A 13,481-nucleotide genomic window follows, 5' to 3' on the forward strand; every position below is an offset into this window, starting at 1 on the left:
CCGCATCGTCGAAGGGCAAGAGGGCTGCATCAACAGAGGATGACGATGATGACTTCATGTAGTATGTAAGATGTATTCCAGTTTGTATTGTATTATTGTAGGGCATTATGTTCTATCTGAATTTCATTTTGTAGTATGTAAGATGTATTGCACAAGTTCAGCCGCACCGTTTAATTCAGATGTACTTGTATCTTAATTATCGGTTGTAATCTATTTGGAAATGTAACTGGAATAAGAATGCGAATTAATAGTAATATGTCTCTCGCATACATAAAACAATATATGTCTCCTGATCAGATAGAAGGAAGTGCGATAGTAACATAGATAATGAGTCATACATAGATAATAAGCATATGCGAATAGTCTGAAACTAACATAGATAATGAGTCATACATAGATAATAAGCATATCACTGCGGGGGACGGCGACGAGTCTGGGTCTTCCTCGGGCGAGGACCGGAAGGCGATAAGCGCTGAGGCGGTGGACGAGGCTCGCGATAACCACGACCATAGTTAACCTCGTCTGTCACGGTCTGTGTCTCCTGCATCGGTGGTGGTGGTGGAGTGTGAAACACTGTCTGCGAGAAGCCATAAATGTTTGTAGCATGGTCATCATCCTCGCGGTCGCCCTCAAAGTAATCAGCACCACCACTAAGGATGGGTGACTGCTCTGAATGCATGAACGGTTGCGACAGGTTGCCGCCTGCGGTAAAGTAAAAAACTTGTAAAATTGATACAAATGCATGAACGATTACTATTCTGTTCAAAAGAATGTAGTGAGTAGGGTTACCTAGTTCCATCTGCTGATGCCAGTAAGAGCTCCCTGGCTGTGAAGGAGGTGGCTGATGCCAGTAAGAGCTCCCTGGCTGTGAAGGAGGTGGCTCATTCCAGGAAGAGCTCCCTGGCTGTGAAGGAGGTGGCTCATTCCAGGAAGAGCTCCCTGGCTGTGAAGGAGGTGGCTCATGCCAGGAAGAGCTCCCTGGCTGTGAAGGAGGTGGCTCATGCCAGGAAGAGCTCCCTGGCTGTGAAGGAGGTGGCTCATGCCTGGAAGAGCTCCCTGGCTGTGAAGGATGAGGTTCTGCACGGTGCACAGAAGGTCGTGGTTGTGAACGTTGCACAGAGGGTCGTGGTTCTGAATGCTGTACAGAGGGACGTGGCGGACGATGTGCTGAAGGAGGAAGTGCAACATCCGAAGACCGTCTACACGTAACAGCAGCGTAAATCCCCCGTAGCTTGTCATCAAGACGCCTCAACCATGAGACGCCCTCTCGCGGTGGGATAGTTTCTCCCCTCTGAAAGCGCCGCATTAAAGCGGAAACCTCCTCTCGCGCCTGTACTGTCAAGTCACCCTGTAGATGAAGAGTTAACCAATTATATCCTCGTTGTATGATAGACACCACGAATAGACACCCAAACGAATATGTCCAGATTAACAAAAGACTCAACATATAAGAACCAAGGCATTTACCGCGTGGTGTCTGGTTCCCACAACAGAGGCAGTTGGGTACATATCGCTGGTGAGAGGGGCTTCGATCTGATCAGGAGCAGCTGATGGAACCAAGTAGATCCTTGTTGTATGCCGGTAACGCTGCAGATACAACCCGAACATTTGCCAGTTAAATGCCCGACCCTCACCCCAGGTATTTGTCGCAGCGGTAGTCCATTCGTCAACGTAAGGGGTAATGCTCTTAAGCCAGTAATCCATGGACTTGTTTCCTCCTAGGCGACTGTCCCTGATATTGACATGCGCGATACAGAATTAGGTATATTATGAATGTATAGCTGACAACTAAAATAGTATTAGTACTTACTTGTGCACGTGCTCTGGCAACTGTGGAATTTTTGGAATCTCAGGCTCTTGATATAGACCGATCTGTCTCATTACTCTATGAAGAGACATCTCCTCAACCGTCACATCGAACACCAACTTGGCCTTGGTCATCCAAAAATGCCGATCTCTAGTGCACAATCCAGAAATCCCAACTGGGTACCTCGATGATATAGCCTCAGCCGAGTATGGCTCCCAGATAACTTGATCCTCGTGCAAACTATCAAACTGCGCCGTGAAGGACTCAACATTGGGATGTCCTAACGAGACAATCTACATAGAAACGTAATAATTGTATGAAAATCGGGCAACTAAAAAACAACATTTGTTTACGTGGCCGTGATGGTTACCTGAAACTGGCTCAACCATCTAAAAAGAGGTCCATGAGGATCGTTGTCTATGGCCCTAGCAGTCGGGACCGCAGCCAAAAAACGGGTCTGCATCGCTGTTTGCCACCCTGATTCTGCCTCTAAGGGACCTATGGCAGCACCGGCCAGAGGTAATCCCAACAAGTACGACACATCCTGTAAAGTAGGCGCCATCTCTCCCCATGGGAAGTGAAACGTATGTGTCTCTGGCCTCCATCTATCTACTAAGCAGGTAAGGAGTGACTTGTCGTAAGAGAAACGTCTCACTTGCCTCTTGTGTAACTGCACTGGTTCACCTGCCTCATCTAAGTCCGGACCATCAATCCACTCATCCAATGTACCCTGAACCAGCCGTGCCAAGGGTAGAAGTCCAGCCCAACTTAACCTACAAAATAAAAATATTGTTAGCGGCTATAAAAAGTATGTAAAACATAGTAAGTCATTATATGGACTCCATTATATGCACACATACCTATCAACCCATGAATCGTGTATCAGCCAGTTAGTCTTTGGGGTACGAGTGACCAACACGTCTAAGTTGTTGCCCGCTTCCAATAGGGCGCCCCGGTGCTTTCTGTCGATGTTGCCATTAAGCAACGGATACAAAGACATATCTGCAATTCAAACAACAAATCTCAGGCGCAAATAAAAACATAGATCTGACATATTACAAATTAAAACATAGTCCTGACATAGTACGAATTAAAACATAGTCCATGAGGATTTACATATTAAAACAAAGTCCTGACATATTACAAATTAAAACATAGATCTGACATATTACAAATTAAAACATAGTCCTGACATATTACAAATTAAAACATAGTCCTGACATATTACAAATTAAAACATAGTCCTGACATATTAAAACCCACTACGACACATTATATAGCTTGTGAGTTATTTCTTCCTCGTCCGCCCCTTCGGCCTCGACTGCCACGACCACGTCCGCCTCTTCCTCTTGTTGTCGCAGCCGTCGATGTGGAAGCACTCGTCGATGCGGAAGCACCATCTTTGTTCAGGTCGGGACAATATTTCATCCTATGCCCATAAGCCGCGCATAACAAACATTGCCTGGTTGCTCCACCAGCTTCAGACTGGTCCATATCGTTCCGGATGCGACGGGCCTTCCGTCTGCCCCTACTTGTTCGCCGAAGGTCTGGATGCGGGATATATACTCTCTCACCGTCGTTTACCTTGTTGAAATTGCCGACGACTCTAAACCCTGTCATCTCGCCTGTCCAGGTGTTGAGCACTGCCTCTTTTAAATAGTATGGGGACACGAAGGAGATAGCATCCAACTCAATCTGCCCACAGGCAGCCAACACATGAGAGCAAGGTAGGTGCAACAACTTCGGTTTGTTGCATGTACACTCACACGTTGGATAAAATTCCGTTCCAATTTTTACCTCGTGTGTCTTCACCTCATTTCCAGAACCAAAACCATCGGTAGGAAGCTGAACCTCATACCTCCTTTCTTGATTCCCTATGAGTCTGACAGTGTGCTTCTTTGCTTTCTCTATCTTCTTTGCCATGTATTCCATGACACGGCTACAATAAGGTGTGTTCTGATTATCTTCAATATGCTTCTGTGCTAACTCGTGCCTTTCTCTGAAATATCTCAAAGTGCCATGGAATACAGCCTCCACAATAGCTGTGAGTGGCAATGCTCTGTTCCCTCTCAGCACAAAGTTATACACCTCTGCAAGATTGGTTGTCATGTGGCCATACCTAGCTCCATGTGTGTCATGCAGCAAAGACCAATTCACTGGAGGCTCTTTCTCTATCCACTCAGAAAAATTCTTTATTGCCCTTCCCTTCTTTCTCGTAGTATTAGGAGGGTCAATTCCTGGCAAGTCACAAAGACCTACTGGCTCCTCTAGCTCCGCGATGAGTGCTGCTAATTTAACTTGATCTTCTTCCATTTTCTTCCTCGCACGGACCTGCTTCTTAGTAAACTCATCTAGTTTTGACCAAATAAATTCGTATTTGCGCTGCTGGCTCTGCTTGCATAATTTTTTGAACAAGTTCATCAACCGCTTGTTCTTGAACTGTGAGAAAAAATTAGCCCCAAGATGGCGCATGCACCACCGGCTCTGCAAGTCCCTCCAAGGTGTTCGTTCGTCATCTGTTGGATTACGAAGTGTCTTCACGGCCTTCAATATACCAGCATGTCTGTCATGAATGACACACACGTTTGGTCGGTCCTTCACAATGGCAATTTTCACTTGGCGGAAGAACCATACCCAGCTGAGAAAGTTCTCACCCTCCACAAATGCCATGGCAAGTGGGATGATTTGATTGTTCCCGTCCACACCAATAGCAGTCAGGATTTGCCCTCTATACTGACCGGTCAGGAATGTACCATCCACAAACAGAACAGGAGGACAATGCCGGAAAGCTTCGATGCACATACCAAAAGAGAAGAACACTCGTTTCAACACCTTGAAATCTGGTATACTCAGCAACCTCATGTGTTGTACGTTCACATAAGTGCCGGGATTCCTCTCCTTCAGTATGCCCAGGAGACGGACAACATTATCATATGAGTCGAAGAACGTCCCAAACCTTTCCTCCATAGCCTTCTGCTTAGCCCTCCAAGCCTTCCCATAAGGAATGACATACTTCCATCTGACCTTCACTGCTGTCTGGATGTGTTTTGCTTCCATATCTTTCTTCTCAACTATCTCAGTATACATGAGTTGCGCAATGAGACTTGAAGTCAGGTTCGGATGCTTCACCAGCAGGTTCTTCCTCACACAATTATGTGGGATGACAATGGTGACAACCCAGTGGATGTCGTACTTCGGCACGTGCCCGTGCACCTTCCCTGGACAACCTTTTTCAACACATTTCACGGTATAGTTTGTTGGACTTGATATGTGTGTCTTAAAAACCCTCTGCGTAGACATAGCCCACTTTATCACCGCATACTTCAATTTTTTCTTTGTATCAAACATAGCCCCTATTTGTACTTGGTTCAGATTATACTGCCATGGAGTCTCATGGCCATCGTTCACCGTAAGGCCGGTGGATATGTCCTGCTCCCATGCAGAAGGAATCGGTACCTCAACTTCATCCTCAGAATTTTCAGAATCCAGTTCCTCCACCAATCCATCCTCGTCCTCTTCCTCCATCACCCTCTGCATTTCATCCCCTTCCTCATCCCCATCAGCAAAACCTGAACCAGCTAATATTATCGACTGGCTGCTCTGCCCAGTATCAGGACCACAAACATTGTGTGGCACGTAGTCTGACTCTTTCTCGGGTTGGCTAGCATCCACATCTTGTGGTTGTGACCCGGATAAAACAATCTCGTTAGCCACTTCACTGCCTTGGCCGGGTTCATACCCCCTGTGGAGTTCTACGGTATTCTCCTCCTTCGGCACAGGTTGCACAAGTGCATATGGGTGGATTCTTCGGTCTCGACAGCGTCTTAACAGGGACAACCAATGCTGGCTCCTATCTACCGGCATCAACTCCCACTTGACATTTTTACAGGATTTGGTCCACAATGCATGAATACTGACAGAACATACTTCAGGATCCAGACCGAAACTAGTTGTCAACCAGTACTTCAACTGTCTAATGTCCAGTCTGTCCGGGTCAGCTAGTGTCATGACGCTATTTTTAAACTCGCTAAGATCAACCCCCAACTCATTATATCGAACATTACCAGCGCCGTAGTAAACATTCAGATTTACTGATTCAGACATTTTCACCTGTCAGACATTGCCATCTTCTCATTAATCACAATATACACTAATATTATCCGCTACACGGACTATGCGCTAAAATGCCTCCAAAAATTTATTGACACTAAAATTCACAATATGACTTATATACACTAACTAAACTATACAATTTACATAATATTTGTGAGGCCGTGATTATACCTTCGAAGTGTGTGTACGCTTCTTGCACCACCGGAGAACGACAACGCCGCCCCCGACGACCGGAGGTTCAACTCCGGTCAGCCCCTAACCTGCTCCTCCTCCTCACCACCTCCTCCTCTGCAGCAGCTTCTACTAGTCACCACCACCTACTACCCGTCCTCCTCTCCACCATGGCTCCTCCTCCCCACCATGGCTACTCCTCCCCAAACACATCAAAAACTATCCCATAGCAAAAAATAACACCATAGGCCGGTGGAGATTGCGATGATCTACCGATTCTGTGGGTTGGATTTGCAAATGAGTGGCAAATGGAGGAGATCGGCGCGGGGGGGCGAGGTAGAGAAGAACTGAGAGAGAGAAAGGGAAACGAAGAAGAACAGGAAAGAACAGAGCGCTGGCGTCGGCGGGGCTTATCCGCACCTTTTCGGCCGTAGCCTGGCCGAAAAGCTCTGCTTCGGTCACCTGTGGGCCGAAAACGGCCCAGTTCGGCCTCCCAGCAGCCGAAGCTACTATTTTCGGTCGGGCCCCAGCCGACAGCGCGTTTTCGGCCCAAGCGCGGCCGAAAAGCCTACTTCGGCCATGCCCTGGCCGAAAAGCCCCTTTTCGGCCCACCCCTGGCCGACGGGCTACTAGTTTTGCATTTTTCTCATTCTACACTATAGTTTCCGAAATTGCTACAAAAAACATGATACTTTTGAAAAAAAATCCATCTTCAAGAACTTGGCCTTCTCCTCCCTTGCATGTACCAACTCCTCAGCCTGTGTCATGTACTCGTCAGACAGGGCATGCAACTTTGCATTAGCGGCGGCCAACTCTCCGCGTAGCCGTGCGACCTCGGCCTTAGCAGTTTCAACCTCCATCGATGCATCAGAGGGCTTGAAGGACTCGCCTCCCAGTGCATGGCCGCCCTCTGCCTCCATCTCTGTAGGCTCAAAGACACCTGCGGTGCCATCCACCTCAGGCGCAAGCTCACATGCCATAGCCATGAGCAGCGCCGGCTCGTCGTAGACGTCGGCAGCAACTAGGAGCGCCTTCTCTTTCTTCCACGCCTCACACTCAGACTTGAAGTGTCCTTTCTCCCCGCACTTGAAGCAGGTAATCTTGGACTTGTCGAACTTGCCGCGAACCTTCTTCCTGTCGTCGTCCCGGTCGCGGCCACCACCGCGCCCATCACCGTCCTTGCCGCTGCTGCTGGACCCTTCTCCCTTCTTCTTTTCTTTCTGGATTAGGGCCTCCAGCTCTGCACGCGAGACCAGCATCAGCTTCTCGCCGTCGTCGCTGCGGTCTTGGCGCCGCCCGGACTCGTTCTCCTCGAACGCCCGCAGCCGCCCAATGGCCTCGGCGACCGACATCTTCTTGACGTCGCCCAATTGCTCGATTGTCCCGATTATCGGCAGGAAGCGATCCGGGACCGCCGCGAACAGCCGCTTGACAATGGCGTGCTCCTGCAAGTTCTCGCCAAGTGCTCGAATTTCTGCGACGAGCGCGGTGAGTCGGCGCCCGAACGCGCCGACTTCTTCGTCATCTTCCATGGTTAGCCGCTCGAAGCGCCTTGTCAAGTGGCTGATGCGCGCCTGCACCACACGCTCATCGCCTATGCGCATGGTACGGATAGCATCCCAAGCCTCCTTCGCCGACTCGTACTCCACGATGGACATCATCACGTCATCGGGAACGGACTGCGAGATAGCAGCCATGGCTCCCTGATCCTTGGCCTCGTCGACGTCTTCTCCGGTGATCGCCGACCACACGCCCATTGGCTTGAGGATGATCTTCATCTTCGCTGCCCACAACTGATAATTACCTTCTGTCAGCTGCGGGTATTGGATCGGCACTCCGACGCTCCTCACCGGCGCAGCCACGACGATCGTCCCATCGCCGGAGCCGCTAGCTCCGAGCCTCTTGCTCGGCGGCGTGTACTTTCCGCCATCACCAGCGTCGCTCTTCTTCGGTGACTGATCTCCCATCGCTACACACCGTCGCCGATTCGCCTCCGGCTACAACCAGGCTTTGTATACCAATTGTTGGATCAGAGGCCGGAAGACACGCGCGTACAGGTGGAGGAAAAACGATGAGACACACACGAGAGATTTTTTTGGTGCCGTTACACTTTCTCCTCGGCTTTTCTTCCTTTATATCTCATTGTTCGGTTACAGAAGGGAAAACGTGGCCGGTAAGGATCCTACCAAAGCGCCATGATCCGGTTAGCTCGTGCCATCCCACGAGCTCCTGAACGTGTCTACCACGCGATGCTAGACTGAAGGAAACGGCCCGATGCAAACGGATGCATCTCAGGCCCATGCAAATGCATGCACGGCTCGCACAAGTTACGGCTCGTGGCTAACAAACTAGCTAACAAAAACAAATGCTAATTGGACGTGACAGAACGTGTACGTGCTAGCCTATACTCAACTAATGCAAGCTAAATCTCAGAAACAAACATGCACTATTCCCTACGTGCTCGCTAAAGCAACATGATTATCTGACATTGGGAACCAGCCAAACGCGAGGAGGCAGCAGGACTGGCCCCAGCGCTGTTCCCATCCATCCCAAAAGCATCGGAGGAGACAAGATATTTTGGAAGAGAGCACACCCGCATCATAGCATCCGTCCTCTACTCCCGTAAAGCTTAAGTGCAGGCCCCAGCACCCATATTTTGTTACTACAAGCACAGTCCATATCCGTCACGTTATCATCATCTGAGACTGTAGTGTACTAGTACAAGCAACGAGGCGATCGATCGCATTATCAACACAGTACGATCGAGGAGAGGAACGAGCTGGCAGGCGTCCAGATCAAGAGGAACAAGCTTGAGAGAGACCACACGTACGTCGAGATGGTCGAGGCAGTTGGGTTAGCTGGGTTTTGATGCTTAGGTTATCATTTTCTGTACTGTTGGAGCACGCTCTGGTCGAAAAGGTGGCACGGTTTCAATGATATATCACCAGAACGCGATGGCGACGCCTAGCAAGAAGGCTGGGGATCGATCGACACGCTACTAGTAGTGTGTGAAGGATCTTGTCCAGTTTTCCAAGCCCGCAGACGTCAATTATACTGTAAGCTCATCACAGGGTTACAGTATTAGTTTAGGCGTTTAGCGCCTCCTGTCAAGCATAAAATTGGCCAGCGCCCGGCCCCTCTCTGCGAGCAATCCACCTGTCTGCCTGCCTTTTGAGGGATTTTGACGTCCGGGAGTGAGATATAGTAGAGGGAACTCCCAGTGTCTGAGATCCGCCGGGCGGTCCTGGTGGAGAGAAGTAGCTAGGCAGCTGGTACATAGGATATAGCTAGCTAGGATGGACGGCCTCCACAAGGAGCTCGCGCTGGGGCTGATCGGCGAGCTCCAGACGGCGCCGTTCGTGGCCAAGACGTACCAGATGGTGAGCGACCCTAGGACGGACGCGCTCGTCAGGTGGGGGAGGGACAACAACAGCTTCCTCGTCACCGACGTCGCCGGCTTCTCGCAGCTCCTCCTCCCATGCTTCTTCAAGCACGGCAACTTCTCCAGCTTCATCCGCCAGCTCAACTCATACGTGAGTATCCTTTCTCACGTGCACTGTACATACACTTGCTTGAAAGAAATATCTGCTAGCAGCTTAATTTGCTACGGTGAGGTTGTTGTGCAGGGCTTCCGGAAGGTGCACCCGGACCGATGGGAGTTCGCGCACGAATCGTTCCTGCGCGGCCAGATGTACCTTCTGTCGCGCATCGTGCGCCACAAGAAGAAGCGCGGCGAGACCTCTTGCTCGTCTCTAGTCGGCGGCGGCGAGCAGCACGTGATGGCCAATATACGATAGGAAGTGGAGGAGGAAGAGGACGACGAGGGGAGGGAGGCGCTGCTCGAGGAGGTTCGGAGACTGCGGCATGAGCAGACGGCTATCGGGGAGCAGCTGGCGCAGATGGCCCGGCGACTACAGGCGACGGAGCGGCGGAGTGACCGGCTCATGCCCTTAATTGCCCGGCTCGACGAGGATCCCAGGGCCACCTCCCTCCACCTTCTCCAACAGGCGGCCGAGAAGAAGCTCCAGCGCATGCACTTGCCTTCCCGTGATTTTGCTTCCTTTCCCATTGCACCCCCGCTTCACTCGGCGCCTTCACCGCTCTTGGCTCTCGGCGACACGGCCATGAGCGGAGCTAGAGTCTGGCAGTGGGCAGAGCCGATGTCGCCACTGAAACTCACAACCTTCGAGCAGCCCTCCGCGAGCTCCGGGGTGCAGCAGGTGCCGGAGTTCGAGGCCGGCGGCAGCGGCATGGGACTAACTGACAGTGGGACCGCGGTGGAGACCCCCTTCCCGTTCTGCCTACTTGGTCAGTGTTTCTTCTAAACATGGCGCGTAGTGCATGCACATGCAATAGTACCTTCTTCTGCTTAGTAATTTAGCAATCATTTGCACGCATTTTCTTTAAGTTTGGCACCATCGATGCTGGGAGCGAGATGTATGTCAGATCGTCGAATGTGTACAGAACAGTCTGGTCAGATCATGGTGGAGAGTACTTCTGTATTGGCTCATGATCACTGGTAGAAAAAGGGCCTATAGTCCCGGTTCGTAAGGGTCTTTAGTCCCGGTTCCGGAACCGGGACTAAAGTGTCGGTACTAATACCTCCCCCCTTTAGTCCCGGTTCAATCCAGAACCGGGACTAAAGGCCCTCCACGTGGGCAGTGCGCAGAGCCCAGTCAGGAGACCCTTTGGTCCCGGTTGGTGGCACCAACCGGGACCAATAGGCATCCACGCGTCAGCACTTCTGTGGCTGGGGTTTTTGTTTTTTTTGAAAGGGGGGGGGGTTGGGGGGTTTTGGGGGGTTAATTTAGGTGTTTCATATATTGTGTTAGCTAGCTATAATTAATAGAGAGAAGTGTCCTCTGTTATGTCCGTGCTTGGTCGAAGCTACGCACTATACATACGTATAGAGAGGACTAGACACGCTAGCTAGCTAGTAAGCAAACGAAGGAAACAGAAGATCGTCATGAACATATATGCATACAGAGAGAAGTGATATCGACCACCTCTCCTTCTCCGAGAGATTGGTCGAACAACAAGTTCTCGTATATCTATCTGACACTACCGGCTACATATATACAATAATTATCTCTTACAAATATAATCATACGGACTCAGGGTCCACATAGAATTCTCCGTCTTCAGGGATCACGTGGTCAAGAAAGAATGCCGCCAATTCCTCTTGAATTGCTCGCATGCGAGCTGGTGCTAGGAGTTCATCCCGCTTCCGAAACATCTAATTTGAAGAAGGGGGTCAATACATATATATATATATATATATATATATATATAAATGAATGAAACTCAACACAAATGATGCTAATAAAATAAAATTGTGAATGTTGTTATTTACGTACTTCATATTGTTCGTTAGAGTACCCACCCCGCTAACAGGTCGTGTGGCGGATGGACTCGCAGATGTAGTATCCACAGAAATCATTCCCTTGTTCCCGCCACAACCACTTTACAAGAAATAGAGGTCAATCAAACTGATAAGCAAGAATGATAAATGGTATTGATGAAACTAGCGCTTGAATCACTAGGAGATGCGCGGAACATGCTACTATAGTACTTACTTTCGGGTGTCTAAATTCCAGCTCCTTCGGCAGTCCCGGAACTGTTTTGGTGAGTTTTCTCCAAACCCTGCCGGACAAAGAAAACAATTACTTGATATCAGGGAATGAACAAAGTTGCTGATATGGTGGATAATGATCGATTTAACTTACTTCTTGAGGATTTCAGTCATGTCCGCATACTCCTTGGGATCTTTTCGTTTAGAGTCCAAGACGGTTACTACTCCCTGCTCAAGCTTAATCTCTAGGAGAATATAGTGGAAATTGCACACACATGCATAACTCATGAATTACATTACTATAACCTTGACTAATATATAAGGGAAACCGAATACGCACAAGACAGTAACACTCACCTGAAGTTGTAAGGAAAGAGTATTATATCTTTGTTTTCATTTATTACGAACGATCGTAGCAAGTTGGCCTCGGTAGCTGCGGCATGAAGTTTAACCTGAGTTGCATCTATGAGATGTGTGTTAATGAACCCAATATCACCGACTTGTCTTTTGTTCAATTCGGCGATCTTCAATCTGCATAATATAGTGAGGATGATTATAAATACATGCAATGAAAGAGCTAAGCTATATAGAGAAACTTAATGACAGAAGTAGTACTACTTACAGACAGTAGCAGGCGACCGTTGTTTTATTGAGGGCCAATTGATTGAAAAACTGATAGAACTCCTCAAATGGAACAGGTAACAGATCAATTCCAACGAGGTCATGCTCCTTTTTAACTTTCACATACAAAGTACTCCTCCCCCCAGAGTCTCTGCAGTTTTTCAAGTACCAATCATGCAATCTTTGCATCATCGTTGATAGAGATCTTTCATCTTTGACGAGAGGCTTCCCGTACTCGTATCTTTGTATCTGCACCTCCATGGGTTCATAATGTACTTCGTCGGGCAGGTAATCTGCAAGATTGCTATAACCGGGCACCATCCTCGGATCATTATCGACGTTGTGGCTAGGCACCTTGAGCGGGGGGCACGATTGCTTCGCTTGTTCGCCGAGCTGGGCAATTTGTTTCCCAGCTCGTCGTTCTTTCAGCCTTTGATCACTGACAGTACTTCCCGACCGCTCCGCTTCGGCAAATTCCTTTCCAATAATGCGGTCATAGTTTCCTTTCGGCAGATCAGACTTCAGTGGTTTTGTCAGGGCAGCCAGAGTGCGCTTCACTTTCACCCGATCTACCTTCTCCTCCGGAGGTGGATGTTTCTTTGCTTTCACCCCTTCAAAGAAGTTCCTCACTTCTTCTCGCGTGATCTCGGCGTTCTCCTCCAGGGTACTCTCATATGGTAACTTCTCTGGAGTCTTCAGAGAAGGACCGAATCTGTATGTCCTCCCGCCTCTGCTTGTACTGCTAGACGCCGACCGAGCAGACGGAGCGGTTGTCTTCTTTACTTGCTTAAGAGGCGGAGGAGAAGGACTACGACGCGCCGCAGCAGCTGGAGCGGCGACAGGTCTCTTTCGCCCTTGCTGACGAGGCGGAGAAGGAGGAGGCTGGCTGCTCGGGCGCGTCGGCGCAGGCGGAGAAGGAGGCGGAGTGCCGCCACGCGCCGGAGAAGGAGCCGGCCGAGGGCCCTGATCGTCACTCGCCGGAGGAGGAGGCGGTGGAGGCGGAGTGCCCTGACTCGCCGGAGGAGGAGGAGGAGGCGGTGGCGTCCAGTTCGGAAGGTTGATGAGCTCCTTCCGCCATAGGCACGGAGTCTTCAGAGCAGACCCCAGCCGAGTCTCCCCTTCACCGGTAGGGTGGTCAAGCTGGAGGTCCTCAAATCCCTCCGTTATCTCATCCACCATCACCCTAGCATATCCTTA

General features: G+C 49.7%; 1 protein-coding gene and 1 pseudogene across 1 annotated transcript; one reads left to right on the forward strand and one right to left on the reverse strand.

Annotated features, from left to right (window-relative positions):
* Nucleotides 1-288: 288 nt before the first annotated feature.
* Nucleotides 289-2,065, reverse strand: LOC123058887 (formin-like protein 20). Its single transcript, XM_044481561.1, has 4 exons — nt 1,811-2,065; nt 1,468-1,732; nt 790-1,348; nt 289-702 (listed from the first exon to the last, which is right to left on the reverse strand). The coding sequence occupies exons 1-4, from the start codon at nt 1,939-1,941 to the stop codon at nt 410-412; spliced, it is 1,248 nt and encodes a 415-aa protein (XP_044337496.1). The 5' UTR covers nt 1,942-2,065; the 3' UTR covers nt 289-409.
* Nucleotides 2,066-9,387: 7,322 nt separating this feature from the next.
* LOC123058888 (heat stress transcription factor C-1a-like) lies at nt 9,388-10,558 on the forward strand (annotated as a pseudogene).
* The last annotated feature ends 2,923 nt before the right edge of the window (nt 10,559-13,481 follow it).

This window comes from Triticum aestivum, chromosome 3A, assembly GCF_018294505.1.
Source record: "Triticum aestivum cultivar Chinese Spring chromosome 3A, IWGSC CS RefSeq v2.1, whole genome shotgun sequence".
NCBI classification, from domain to species: domain Eukaryota; kingdom Viridiplantae; phylum Streptophyta; class Magnoliopsida; order Poales; family Poaceae; genus Triticum; species Triticum aestivum.

What these genes read in the sequence shown, in the direction of transcription:
- LOC123058887 (XM_044481561.1), bottom strand. Translation starts at nt 1,941, where the DNA reads ATGACCAAGGCCAAGTTGGTGTTCGATGTGACGGTTGAGGAGATGTCT. An exon ending in TTGCCAGAGCACGTGCACAA is followed by an intron (nt 1,733 to 1,810) that starts GTAAGTACTAAT and finishes TGTCAATATCAG; the next exon opens with GGACAGTCGCCTAGGAGGAA. An exon ending in TGGGAACCAGACACCACGCG is followed by an intron (nt 1,349 to 1,467) that starts GTAAATGCCTTG and finishes CTTCATCTACAG; the next exon opens with GGTGACTTGACAGTACAGGC.